We start from the raw sequence: 13620 nt of genomic DNA on the forward strand, positions 1-13620 counted from the left end.
TAGTTGCAACATAATTCCAATTGCCTGAATGTACCACAGTTCATTTGCTCATTCTTCTGCCACTGGACACTTGGGTTGTCCTCAGGTGTTTCCTAGTCTGATCCACGTTAGTTTGAACAGTCTTACAAACAGCCCCATCTGGGCATCTGTAAGAGCCTCACGTGGGCATTTGCCCGGGAGAGGACCTGCTGGGTGATGTGGTATGCCGATGTTCAGTTTTATGAGATATTGCCAATCTTTTTCTCCCAAAGTGTCTGTTCCAGTGCACACCCTCGCTGCCAGTCTGTGAGAGCTCCTGATACCCATCTTCAGCACTAGTGTTAAGCTCACTGATCTTGATACTAATAGAAACCATACAATGGCTACAGAGGTGACAACCCAATTGGCTGAGCACCCACTCAGGTGAGGCCCCAAACACCTACCCTGCTGACCTGAGGAGGTGGTGGGGACAAAAGTGGCCTCAGGGGAACTCAACAGACTGAGGAGGGTCCCAGGGAGGCAAATCCCTCCTCACTTTCCACTGCCATCAGCTGGGGCCCAAATGGGTTCTCAGGCCTGAGGTACCTTATGTCTCAGGTGGGACCCCTCTCTGTGTGGGGAGAGAGTATGGTGGTAGGGGCCAGGAGTACTGAGCACAGGAATTCCAGGGATTTTCAAGGGGTGACTTTGTTAGTTGGGGGTTAGGGGAGGCCAGCTAATGTAACTTTCAGGAAAGGTTTGCTTTATATCTTTAAGTCCCAGATCCCTTAGGAGCAAATCAAGGATGGAACAGAAAACTCAGGGGCCTGGTCAGCAAAATCCTTAGAGGGTCCTGAGGCAGAACACCCTGTTTAGCATATCCAGAGTCCATCTACACTCCAGAAGGACTCCCTCCAGCCAGGGCCACCGGGGGAAGGGAAAGCAGACAGTGAGCAGGTGGGTGGTCCCACCAGGCACCAGGCAGAGAGCAGCCCACTTTCAGACCCTGGCTGCACGCACTTCGACCTCCTCCTCCAGGGACAGAGGCGCAGCGTGCTCAGGAGAGGGGAAGGGTGCAGGGTGGAGGACAGAGAACCTGAGATGGCTTGTCTCCAGTGAAGTGAAGCAAGAGCTTGAAGCTTCCCCACAGCGTCGCACCCCTGAGAGCTGCCCCATCAGCTCGGCATCTCCTGGGAGGGGCTCCCACAAGAAAAGAATTTGCTAGTGTAATCTGACCTTGGGGCCTGCTTTGGCCCCCAGTTCTGAGTCTGGGCTAGAACTGCCCCTGATGGCAAGTGGGGGGGGGGGTTGGGGGGCCTGTGGGGAGGGAATGACAGCCTACAACTGGCTTCTCTTGGGCTGCCAATAGTCTGGCTTGGGGAGAAAGCCTTGCTGGGGTCAGCCCTCTGGCTCTGGGAGAATATATAATGTGCCTTTGCTCCAGTCCAGGTATTTGGATGAGTAGGTGGGTCTATAGCTTCTCTTTCTGGCTAGAGAGATGGTTCCTGCAAGAAAACTGGGGTCTTGGGGAATTCTATCCAAGTTCTCTCAGACGGATCCTAGCTTTCTGCCAAGGCACCTTAGGAAGACAGAAACCTCTCTGGGATTGGGGGCTATTTTAGTTGGGAAGGGATCCCCTAGGAGGCCCAATTTTGAGCTCAGGTTGGGGGCGGGTGGGGGAGGGATGTTGTAGAGAAATCCTGGGAACCACATTTCAGAGTATCACTGGAATGGACTCTGTTCAAGCCCTGAACTCTGAGTCTGGGCAGGCAGTGCTTCCTGGAGGCTTCATTAGCTTCTTCTTGGCCTTCTTCTTCAGTCCAAGGGCTGAGCTGAAGGCTGAGAAGCCAGAGCACAGTCTAAGAAGCCACGAGACCGACAAGCCACAGAAAGAACCTCTGGTCCCAGGGATCGTGGATTTCAAGGTCATCCAAGAGGCATTGAGGACCCCCAAGCCCCAAGCCCTTGGCACCTACCGCTTCGGCCACCTCAGCCACCACTCCTTCTTCTCCCGGCATCACCCCCACCCACAGCGCGTGACCCACATCCAAGGTAGGGCCCGGGTGGCCAGGGCCTGGCCGCTGGTGGTGGGGACTTTTAAATCCTGGAAAGGGTGGACCCAGACCCTATTTCCAGGCTGAGGCCCAGAGAGAATGGGGACTTGGCCAGGCTCACAGAGCTGCTGGGCCACTTGCAAGCACTTGGCCAAGCCAAGACTTAACTTGAGGGGCAGGCTCCAAGGGCAGACCACACGGCCCTGCAGAGTTTCCCTTATTGCCGATTCTCCCACACATCAGAGAACAGGGTGAATGTTCTGCCTCGGAGCTGCACTCTGTTCACCAACACAGGTCATTCCACCCATTCTACTGGGTGTGAACCACGTATGAGTCAGGCACTTTCTTAGACCCTGGGAACATGACAATGAACAAGACAGTCCCTGCCCTTAGAAGCTAACTCTTGGGATGGGGTGGTGGGGAGGACAGGAAACAGACCAGGTATCAGAGCATGGTGAGTGCCAAGGCTGTAGAGGGGGAGAGCTGACCAATGGCATGACTTTTGAGCAAAGAACTAAAAGAAGAGAGGGCATGAATCACCCATGTGGATGTTAGGGTTGGGGTGCAATGTCCTGGGCGGAGGGAAGAACTAGTACGAGGGCCCTGAGGCAAGCCTCCTGCCTCTATTGGAGGGACAGCAAGGAGGCCAATGTGGCTGGCGCAGAGTAAGGAGAAGAAGGAGATGCAGCAGAGAGGCAATGGGGACCCAGATCGTGTGGCCCTGGAGGCCACTGTAGCCATCACTGAGCCATGTCACTGAGTCAGATGAGAGCCATGGAAAGCTGAGAGCAAAGCAGTATCAGAAGTGACCTGTTGGCCTCTGCCTGGGTGGTGGCTCAAACCAGGGAGGTCATAGTGGGAGAGTCAGTGGCCCCGCTCTGGAGATACACCGAAGGTAAAGCCAACGAGATCCGCTGATTGATTAAAAATAGTATGAGAGGGAGAAAGGAGTCAATGTTGACTCTCAGGTTTCAGGCCCAAGCGACTGGAAAACCGGAGCTGCATTGATTGGGACAAAGATGACTTCAGAAGGGGCTGTGGAGCATGGGGGAGGAGTCAGGAGTTTGGTCTGGGACCTAAGAGGTCAGAATGTGAGATGTCTTTTAGACAACCAGGTAAAGACACATAGGAGGTCTGGAGTTCAGGGGAGAGGTGCAGACACAAGAACGAGTCAAGGACGGATGGTGGTTGGAGGAGCGTGCCTGGATGGGACTGTCCGGGAGACTGTGTGGATATCCTGGGGGCTGAGCCCCAGGGACCCCAAGGCTAAGGGCCTGAGAGGAGGAGTAAGCAACCAAGGAGATGAGAAGTGGCTGGCAAGCTAGGACAAGCCAGGAGAGTGAGGGGCCTGAAAGGAAAGTGTTTCAGGAAGGAGACAGTAAGCATTCATTCTGTCCTGATGAGGCCGGCCCTCAAAGCTTAACTACCTAGCAGCAACACGACATCACACAGACCGTAGGCTGAAGGGTCCGCAGGTGTAGGGTGCTTGCCACTACCTCCAGGCTGCTGGCGTCAAGCCTGCATGGGTTGACAGATGGCAAAGGGTTTTATCCAGAGGCTTTAGCTAAATCTCACTTTCTGTGGTTTGAGCCCAGGTCCCTCTCGTCAGAGACTGTGGCTTATTGCCTCCACCCCCATGTGTCCCGTGTCGGGCTGTTTACCTCTGTGTGCTCACACCTGTCATAGCCAAACAGACCTCAGGACCAGGGTCTTGGGAAGACTGACTTGCTGCATGACCTTGAGTGCATCACTCGGGGGTCTGTTCTAAGTGTCTGGGAGGTCGCACAGGCCCTCCAGGCCCTAACGATCGATCTATGGGCTGTGGGCCCTGGAAGAAGTGGGGCCAGCGCTCCCCCTGCCCGGCCTGCTGGGGCCCTTGGGGGCCACCCAGGCCCACCCTCCCGCAGCCTCCACCTCTTCACAGATCTCACCGGGAGGCCCGTGTGTGTCGTCCGGGACAAGTCCTCTTGGTCTCCCTTGTCTCAAGCCTCACTCTTGTCCCACTACCTGATGAAGATGCCCACTGTCCCTGCCCCCGTTGGAGACCCGCGGTCCAATCGGGACCCTCGGCTTTTTTCTGGTGGGTACTTGGGCCACAGACCCTCTACCTTGGAGTTATGCCTGTCTCCAAGGGCTATCCCACTTGCATAGGTGCCTGAGAAAAAAGTAGGATCCATTGGGTACCCCATCTTTCCCTCATTTCCTTTGGCATCTGCATCTACATTATTTCCCACCCCCAAGTCCTCAGAAATGTGCCTCTGCTTGGATCTGAGGTGTTTGAGGAGTAATCACAGGCAGAAGACAAGCAGATTTGGGCTACAGTCATGTGACTTACAGCTACAAACAGGAACGATATTGGAAAGATTTAGTGCTTGTATTCAGGCACCAGCCATCGGAACAGTCAGCCATTGGTGGCACGGCTGCAGGGAGCCCAAGGCCTCTGCTCTGCCAGGCTCCGCCCTTTCGGTCATGGGGAGGGGTCCTGCAGGAGGAGCTGGGGCAGCCTGTGGGCAGAGAGGTTTGGATTGCTTGGTCAGTGCTCCATACCACCCTCTCCAGTAGTCCAATATTTTAGTAACTGGCACTGCATATCAACTAAATCTCAATCTTGGCTTTGGTTTCCTAAAAGGGACAAAGCTAAATTAAATCACTCGTATCTTAGCATAAATAGTCAAATGCTCTCCAGCAGCTCCCACTAGCTAGGATAACCACAGCCCTTCCACAGCCCCTCCTACCCACCGACAGTGCGATTCCTAATCCTTCCTCCAAGGGCACCACCTCCCCTTCCCTTTAAGATGCAGGTGGGCAACTGGGAGGAGAGGATGCTCTTTCACCTACAGCCCCCCAACACCTGATGCCACTGGGAGGGCAACAGTTGCCAGGGTCTTGTCCCCTTCCCCCAGAGGCCTGGAAGAAGGAGTTGAAGGACCTGGCTTCCCAGGTGGTCACATTCAGCAAGGAGAATGAGCTGAAGAACAAAGAGGTGGGTGCAGAGCAAAGGAGCTGTTTGGGAGGAGATGCAAGGGGCCCAGCCCTTTGTAAGGAAACCCTGCCCAGTCTGGCCAACCTGATCAGCAGAGGAGCAAGTGATCGCTGAGCGCTGCTGTCCGCACTGGGAAGAGGGCCGACAAATACCAGCCCGTGGGAGGTGGCCACAGTGAGGGCTCAGAGGAGCAGAGAAACGTATGGGGGTTGCTGGGGGCGGAGGCAGTGGGGAAAAACACAGGAAGGATTCCTAGTTCAGAAGTGGGTGGGGGCACCCTCATAGAGGCACACAGCACAGAAGCTCAGAAGCTGGAAAACAGGGGGCATCTTTAGAGAGCAGGGGGCTGAAGTGCAAGACAATAGGGGAGAAGTTGGGAAGGGCCGACTTAGAATGTTGGGCAAGAGCAGCTTGTTCTAATTCCTGAACTTAGCTGTAGTGCCTAATCTCATAAGGAGTGGAGCGCCACTGAAGGTTTTCAAACGGGAGTGGAGTAGCCTTATGGGTGCTATTTGCTGACCAGCAAAGACAAGTTGGAGGCAGCTTGAAGTTAGTAGGAACTGGTCCTAGGACAGGCCTGGCCCTTTGTGGGTGAGTCCCGTCCTGCACTTGTGATGGGCAGCAGAACTCGCATCTCTGCTCCGCAGCGAACTCACTGTGGCTCTGGGGGCAACTTGGCTAAAGATCTGGGTCTCAGTTTTTCTTATCTTTAAAATGGGAAAAAAAGAGATTACCAGTCTGAACTGGAATTCCCCAGTCTAGAGGCCCCAGGCCTTGTGCCCGCAGGCCCGGCTTAGGAGGGTTTCCCAGGGCTAAGACAGGATGCCCAACTGTGGGAGACAGACCTGGGGGCAGCTGAGCTAGGAATTAAAGGTAGGTGGTGGGGACCTCAGCACAGAATACCGTTTTTCAAATATCTGAGGGGGCTGGGGGGAGGGGTAGCAGGGAGGGCCTACCTGGGAGGAAGGACCACAGCGGGTGGCGAGGGGGTGAAGAGAGTAGGTGGGTGGCCAGTGTTCAGTGAAGTTTCAGGAGGAAGAGCTCCAGCTACAGTGGAAGGGCCCCTGCTGGGGAGAGGGGTGTAGCACAGGGTGGGGCTGGCCTGTTCCACGTCCTGGGTCCCTGCGATGCTGTGATGCTGAGGTTCCAGGAGAGGAGGTGATGGGCACCCTGGAGACCTGACCTGGCCTCCCTCTATTCTCTTCTCTTTCCCTCTGCTCTCTCTCCTATCTGTCTGTCTGTCTATCTATTCCATATCCCCACCCCTGGAGTCTCTGGCCACTTTTCTTCCAGCAGGAGGAGCCTAAGCGGGAGCAGGGGGCGAAGTACTCAGCAGAGACCGGGAGGCTCATCCCTGCTTCCACCCGAGCGCTCAGCCGCCGCCACTCCCGCCAGAGCCCAGGGAGCTACACTCCCAGCAGAGATGGAGGAGTCCAGACCTTCGTCCTGCAGGATCAGGAGCTGCTGGTGAGACCCTGGGAAGGCCGGGGCTGCGGCCCTAGTGAGGCCCTAGTCTGACCACCGAGAACAGGGTGGTGTCGCTCCCAGACTTACAGCGATCCCAGCTGGAACTCTCACAACCTTCTAAGAGTGAACGCTCCCAGGGATACTTGCACCCAGACTGTAAGACCTGAAAACTCCAGACCTGAGACAGGAGCCCAATCCCCTGCTGCTTCCAGGTTTCTGTATAATATTTTCCCTCTTTGCTAAGTCCTTTCCCCGCTTGGGGCCTTAGTCCCGTGATCGGGCAGAACTGGGGGCACAGACACGGCAGCACTGAGGTCTGTTCCCGCTTCGGCACTGGGCAAGTTAATGAGGGGAGCTGCAGTGGTGGGGTGAGGAGCGTGGAGACGAAGGTCCTGCCCAGCGTGTCCTCAGACCACCCCCGGTGTGTGGCACCCTGCCGCCTGCAAGGCTGGCCCCAGCCTCATCGCCCCACACTCTGAGAGGCGTCTGGTCTGTGCTACGACAAAGCACAAAGCCCACCTCCCCACATTCAAATTCGCCCAACAAGGCCTGAGATGAGTCCATGACTCATTCCAGTGGGTTAAGGTATTGAAAGTCCCTGTTAAAATGCACACATGTTCTCCAGGAAAGGCCAGACAATTAGCCAGAATCTCAACGCCTTGCCTGTGACCAGTGCATTCGAAACAGCCCAGTGAAGTGAGTGGAGCAGACAGGGCCCCAGATCCTCATGTCACAGATGGGGAGGCTGAGGCTCTGCCAGGTGACATTTTGTGGCCCAGGTCCCCACAGAGGAAGCAGCACAGCTGGGACTAGAACACAGTACTTTCTCCACCATAGGGCGGCTTCACCTTGCCTGGAAATAGGTTCTCAGGTTCCTTGGGGAGGGTGCACAGGGCAGGTAAGTCGGATGCCTGGGAAACTGAGAAGGACCCTGGGGCAGAGTGGGGGCAGGGTCACCATAGAGGGTGGGTACCTGGGGGCAAGGGTGGACACCCTAGCAGGCATAGGCCTGGGGGTGAGGCAAGCCCAGGTTCCCCTCTGACCTCCACTGGGTCAAGTGGGCTCTCCTGAAAGAAGGAACCCCCTTTCCTAGGACGCCAGGTGCTCCATCTCCCATCGCAGGCTCAAACTCCAGCCAACCGCAGACAGAGCCGCCATCAGCATCATGTCCTAGGGAGCCCCCGTAGCCCTTTCAAGACAGAGCTGGATCTTTTCCCAATGACCCTTCCCTGGAGGATGCAGGGGGGAAAGGGCCTTGAAGCAGCCAAGATGGCAGATGCTGAGGACACAGCCACAAGCAAAGCGGGCACCCTGCTCGGTGGCAGGAAGGAGCCCCAAGCTGAGCAGCTTGCAGAACCAGCCAGCCCCCACTGGGATCACCCTGCCTCTTTGCTAACAGCTCCAGACTCTGAATTTGGGAACTTCAGGGTGGGGAGGCTCCTGGGGTCCCTGAAATCCCCACACCAAGGATGCGGGCATTTGGGACTCGGTGCGTCTCTGAGGAGCTGACTGTCCAGCTCTGACTTCATCTTCCCAGGGTGGGACTTGGGGTACAACCAGCCCAAGCAGGGTTCAGAGATGAGGGGCCCACCTATCTGATTCTGAGGGTTAGTTCTGCCCCCATCTCCCTGCTAGGTACCCTCCTCTCTCAAGGCTTCAGATTGCTGACCTGTTCAGTGAGGAATTGAAGACTCTCCCTCAGTGCTGTTGGGAGAGCCAGCCCTCTGTAGAGTGCAAAGTCCCATGCAGACGGGAGGCAAGGACCATCTTGGGGACCACTTTAGCCAAGCATGTGGCTCTGGAACCCACTTCGGGGGGCAGGCACCCGCATTGCCGGCTGGAACAGGCCATCCAGCCAACTGACCCATGTCTGTCCCACCCACAGATCTTGGAGCTCCTTTGTCAGATCCTGCAAACAGACTCCTTGAGTGCTATCCAGTTCTGGCTGCTCTTTGCTCCTCCCAAGGGTGAGACTCAGCCCCATCCCAGGTCATCCTCAGAGTGGAGGATGCTGAGGGCCTTGTCCGCTAGTTCAGCAGCATTCACATGTCACCGGGCTCCCTCCCCAGGGTCCTGTGCCTGAGCCTCGAGTCCTTTTTGGAGCCCCAAACTAGCTGTCCAGCTGGACATCAGCTCCCTCCTCCCGTTCCTCAGCAGGATGTCCATGACCCTGCTCCCCAGAGGGGACCCCTCCTCTGTGCTGACCGCAGGCCTCGGCACCTGGGAGGGAGAAGTCCAAAGACCAGACTTAGCAGACTCAGCCCCTCACCCACCGCCGTGGAAAATGCGCACGCACACAAATGCAAACACAAGCACATAAGAACACACATGTACACGCACGTGAACACATGAAAGGGCATACATGCACACGTTGGGACGGGGGTGGAGGCTATGCCTAAGTGGGAAGGTGAGGAGCCGTGGAAACCGAGAGCTGATTGGGAAGGCTTCCTGATGGGAAGAGTGCAGGGGGAGGAGGGGCCGGTCCCCTATGGGCTTCCCAGTCGGGCCAGGGTGGGAGGTGGGCAGGTGGGCCAAGAGCAAGGTGCACTCGAGGAGGTGTGGAAGGGCTGGGCACATGGCACACACAGGGCCCGGGAGAAGTAGGACCTCCCCGTGGGGCCCCGCGGTCACAACGTGAGGTGGTTAGAGAAAGCTGCCCCGGGCCAGGGTCGGGCAGAAGGGCTAGAGGCCCTGCTTCCTGCATGTCCCATCCAGGGACAGAATGGGGTCTGGGGTCGTGCCCCTGAGGACTCTGCTCCCCGGCTCTGCTTACAGAGAAAGACTTGGCCTTGGGGCTCCTGCAGACAGCAGTGGCTCAGCTGCTTCCCCAGCCTCTCGTCTCCATCCCGACAGAAAAACTCCTAAACCAGCTCCAGGAGGTCCAGGAACCACCCCAAGAAAGGCCACAACCATCATTCAGGTGGGCTTCGCACCCCTCACCTGCCCCTCTGGTCCCAGAACTGCTCCCTCACAGTCAGCACCTGTCCTCCCAGGCGAGGCTAGGGGGGTCCAGAGCAGGAAGCCGGGCGCTGGCCGAAGCCTGGGCTGACTGAGCCTGTCCTGGAGGGGGAGGGGAGCCTCTCCCGTGGGACCCTCCAGGGCTGCTCGTGCTGCTCAAAGACCCGGTCTGCCAGACCAGACCCCAGCTGCCGGCTGTGGGGGTGCCCAAGGAGCTGGCCTGTACCAGCTGTAGCAAGACAGAGCTAGAGAACCACAGCGAGCCCTCCGGAAGCTCTTGGGAAGACACAGGTGGAGAAGGAGTGCTAACACAGGCAGGCAGTGGTGCCTTTATGTTGGTATTAGGGCCCTGGATGGCTGGAGAGAAAGAGATTAACCCCACGTGGGGAAAGGAAAGGCGAGGGGAGGCCTCTCAAAGCAGGCGAGGAGGGCCAGACAGCCAGCACGGGCGCCTGCAGTACTGAGTGCCCGTGATAGCTGCCTGCCGTCGCTGGGTGCTTTACACGGTTCTAGTCCATACAGCCACCCATGGAGGCCCTGTCACCTCCATTTTCCAGGTGAGAAAACTGAAGCTCAGAAACAGTCAAATGACCACAGCCACCTGGCTGGTCAGCAGAAGAGCTGGCTTGCCTGCTTTATATGCCCAGCTGTGCTCAGGTTCACAGCAGAACTGGTTAACAGTGACAAGTCCTAGAGAGTCTAACACAGCCGGTGGCATGGGAGGCGGGTATACAGGGGTTGTGTATTTCTAACAATCACCCAGGTATTTCTGCTATGGCTTGGAGAGCTCTGCTGGGTGAATGGGACTTGAACGAAGGAAGGTGGGGCGGGCGGGGGGGGTTGGGGCGGGGAGCGGAGGGTCAGGAATGGAATCAGGAATGTGTGCACTTAGCGGATATTAGGTTGTGGGGTGGCTGCAGCGTGATGGGCTTGGGGAGGAATAGGCAGGTGCTTGTGCTCACTCAGATTTGTTGAAGGTGCGGGCGCTGCGTTTGGTTTGGTTTTCTCTCCCACGTGGGAAGGCCAGAGGAGGCAGAGGAGCAAGGCAGGTTTGCTTCACTGTGGCCTGGGTGATGCCACCTGTCTGAGCCTCAGTTTCTCCTCCCTAAGCCCCTCTCCCATAGTTGCAGGGAGGACAGGTTACACCCGATGCATGAAAAGGCTTGCTGAAGCATAAAGCCGATATGAGATAATATAAGAGCATTATTCGTGCTTGGAAGTAATTCACCAGGGAAGCCGGTTCTCATCTTCTCTACTAAGGGGGAGGCTCCTGTCTGCAAGGAGGCAAGAGACCAAGAGAGGACCCACCTGGGGCAGCGCTGGGGGACAGGAGTGCCTTAGTTCCCTGTGGCCACGGCAGGCAGTGGAGTCACGGTTGTCAGGGTCCCACTTGGGGTGGTGCCAGCCATGGACAGACGCTTGCTGGTTCTCAGGGACAACTGGCTCCTGCCTCTTCCTGGAGAACCTCCCTTGCCTCCCCGCCCATGCTGTCGCTCTGCCAGGATGCGCTCTGGCCTGGCCTTCCCTGACCTTCTTTCCTTTGTGTTGGTTACAGCCAATCCCCGAAGAAGTCGAAGACTACGGCTCTACCAAAAAGCGAAAAGCCAGGTAAGATTTCACGTGGCAGGTCCCCGAGGCTCACCGAGGCCCACCCTGGCTGGACTCCTTGGGGGGTTTAAGACTCCTTGGAGATGGGTCTCTGCCCAAAGAAGCTGTTCATCTCATCCATTCATCCATTCACTCATTCATCTGTTCAACAGAAACTTATTTAGCACCTGTGTGCCAGGCTCTAGGGATCGTTGGGAAGAATTCAGACAAGTCCCTGCTGTCAGGGAGCTTGCATACTCGGGGGGAGGCATGCAGGCAATGAATAAAAATGCCCGAGAGGCACTTGTGCTGCGAGGAAAGTAAGGCAGGGTGATGTGTGAGGCAGTGAGAAGGCCTGGCACGGTGAGGAGAGGGCTCCTTGAGCTGAACCACGGGAAGGGTTCAGCCCGAAGCAGGTTAGGGGAGAGCCAACAAGCAGGAATCCTATCTCCTGGGGTGATGGTGAAAGAGCGAGCAGACCAGGGTGACCCGGGCCTTGTGGGTTGGGGACGGTGGTAAGAAATGAGATGAGACAGATGGACCTGGTGTGTGGTCTCATGCAGAGGACACAGGGGTGCACTGGAGGGTCACAGGCAGGACCCCTCTGGTTCCTGTGTGGAATATGGACTCTCAGGGGCTGGAGGGAATGAAGGAGGTGAGGGAGGAGGCTGCTGCAGTCACCCGGTGTCTTAGACCACGACAGGGAGGGGGTGTTCGAGGGGAGAGGAGACAGTACCTGCCCTGTACTAGATTCTCCCTCACTACACTGTACAGGGTCCTGAGTGGCTGGGGGAGTGTCTGCAGAGAGTAGGCGCTTCATAGATACGTGTTACCTGGATGTGGAAAGAAGAGGGTGGTCGTGAGACTCAGAGAAGAGTCTGTTCTCCCCGTCACCGGCAGAGCCCAGAGCAGAAGCAGCGTTGACTCGGGCTCTCAAGCATCTCCCCCTGCTCTGGCACATCTGCCTGGGGCCTTGTAGGGGCAGGGGTCCCCCCAAGTCTCCTGGGCAGCTCCCAGGTAAGGCTCTGGCCCCTCCTGACCCTCTCCCGCACGCTATGTCTCCCCTTCCCCCAGAGCACATCGGGAAAGCACAAGTTCTGCGAATACATTCAAGCCAGAACACAGAAGAGAAAGCGCCAAAGCCAAAGCCAGAGTTCCAAGGAGTCTGCCCTGCTCTGCCCACCCAACTCTAAAGTCAGCCCGGAATTCAAACTTGTCGCCTCCGCCACCTCAGCAGCAATATGTGCTTTCCTATCACACAGAGTCTATTAAAATAGGGTCTTCCCTTTAAGAGGACGGTTCACTCTCCTATTAGCAGCAGGTTTGTGCTTGGGTTGTTTCTTCCTCAAAAGGCGGGTGAGCTGCGTGGAACCGCCCCCACTCCCTGGAGAACTCCTGAATGCCACTGCCCGCGTGGGGCTGACCTCGTTCCTTTGTCATCCAGGGAACGAAAGAGCAAATCATGTCTGGGGCGGCCTGCAAAAGCTCTGCTGCTCCTTGAACCAAGGTACACAGGGCTCTGGGCGGTTAGGGCAGAGGTCAGGAACCTGCAGGCCTCCTTCAAATAACCATAGACACCAGTTACTGAAGTCCCGCCAGGCACTGAGGCGGGGACTTTGGTAACAGCTAGTGATGAACAATGCTACCTGATCCCAAAACGTCAGGGGGCTTTGGCTAAATATAAATGACAGATTTGCTCAAGGGTCTTAGGGTTTGCAAACTGGAAACACAGCTAGGCAATGCCCAGAGTGTTCCGACAGCGAGAGAAAAGCCGAGGGTTTGTGCAGTGAAAAGCACACCCAGTCCTGCACCGCAGCCCCGGACCGGCTGGGGTGGTGTCCGTCAGGTGTCTGGTGGTCTGCAGCGGGACGTGCTCTCTCTGAGGCTGCCCCGCTGGTTCCCTGTAGGTTGGAGGCACGTCCAGGCTTTGACGCAGGGTCAGAAAGTTCAAAAGTTTAAGTTCCCAGGGTCAGTTAAAACGAGAAGAATTGTTTCCTCATGCTTCAGCCTACTTATTCTCCATAATTTAGCAGCTTGACGGTAACAACTCCATTTCATTTCTTCACTCTAGTCCCCAAACCCTGCGTGAACTGTTCTACGTGCTTTGTATGTGGTCTTCTGTTTGAATCTCCCAAAAGCTCTATGAGGTGGAGTATTAATATTGTAACTACTGCTTTATAGATGAATAAACTGAGGCTCAGAAAGGTGAAACAAGTTGTCCGAGGTACATAATACGTGGCAGACCCCAGACCCACACCCAGCGTGTCTGGTTCCAGAGTCCCCACTGCACTCTACTGACTTACAAATAGCAACCCTCACCAGAAGCTGTGGCTACATTCCTGAAAATCGTAACGGTTAGCAAGATGGTGGTTGGCAAGGTCAAGGAGGAAAGGGGCAGCATCATATAAATGTGACTCAGACACTCTCAGGGTGTGTCTGTCTTTTAAGATCTGGAGAAGATGGCCTTGACCGTCTGGGAAGTCCACTGTCATCCTTGAGATATCTGCAAATTCCCTGAAAGGTACAGGGGAGGAAGGCACTGAGGATTTACAACGCCAAGGTCACCTGAGGCTCTGTGCCCCTACTTCTCTGAGTTCAGTCCCTGGATTGTGG

The 13620-nt window shown here is 56.3% G+C and overlaps 1 protein-coding gene across 2 annotated transcripts; it reads left to right on the forward strand.

Moving 5' to 3' along the window:
* Positions 1–234: 234 nt before the first annotated feature.
* TBATA (thymus, brain and testes associated) lies at positions 235–12708 on the forward strand. Of its 2 annotated transcripts, none has more exons than XM_036026849.1 (9): positions 235–402; positions 1778–2010; positions 3937–4092; positions 4916–4995; positions 6289–6462; positions 8348–8429; positions 9238–9382; positions 10976–11028; positions 12082–12708. In XM_036026849.1, exons 1-9 carry the CDS (start codon positions 359–361, stop codon positions 12198–12200), a joined length of 1086 nt encoding a protein of 361 aa, XP_035882742.1. In that variant the 5' UTR covers positions 235–358; the 3' UTR covers positions 12201–12708. The 2 variants fall into 2 exon arrangements, with proteins under 2 accessions (XP_035882742.1, XP_035882743.1); XM_036026850.1 differs by having other exon boundaries at positions 6292–6462.
* The last annotated feature ends 912 nt before the right edge of the window (positions 12709–13620 follow it).

The sequence above is a fragment of the Phyllostomus discolor genome, chromosome 5, assembly GCF_004126475.2.
Source record: "Phyllostomus discolor isolate MPI-MPIP mPhyDis1 chromosome 5, mPhyDis1.pri.v3, whole genome shotgun sequence".
NCBI classification, from domain to species: Eukaryota; Metazoa; Chordata; class Mammalia; order Chiroptera; family Phyllostomidae; genus Phyllostomus; species Phyllostomus discolor.

What these genes read in the sequence shown, in the direction of transcription:
- TBATA (XM_036026849.1), top strand. Translation starts at nt 359, where the DNA reads ATGGCTACAGAGGTGACAACCCAATTGGCTGAGCACCCACTCAG. An exon ending in GGACCCTCGGCTTTTTTCTG is followed by an intron (nt 4,093 to 4,915) that starts GTGGGTACTTGG and finishes CCCTTCCCCCAG; the next exon opens with AGGCCTGGAAGAAGGAGTTG. An exon ending in AGGCCACAACCATCATTCAG is followed by an intron (nt 9,383 to 10,975) that starts GTGGGCTTCGCA and finishes TGTTGGTTACAG; the next exon opens with CCAATCCCCGAAGAAGTCGA.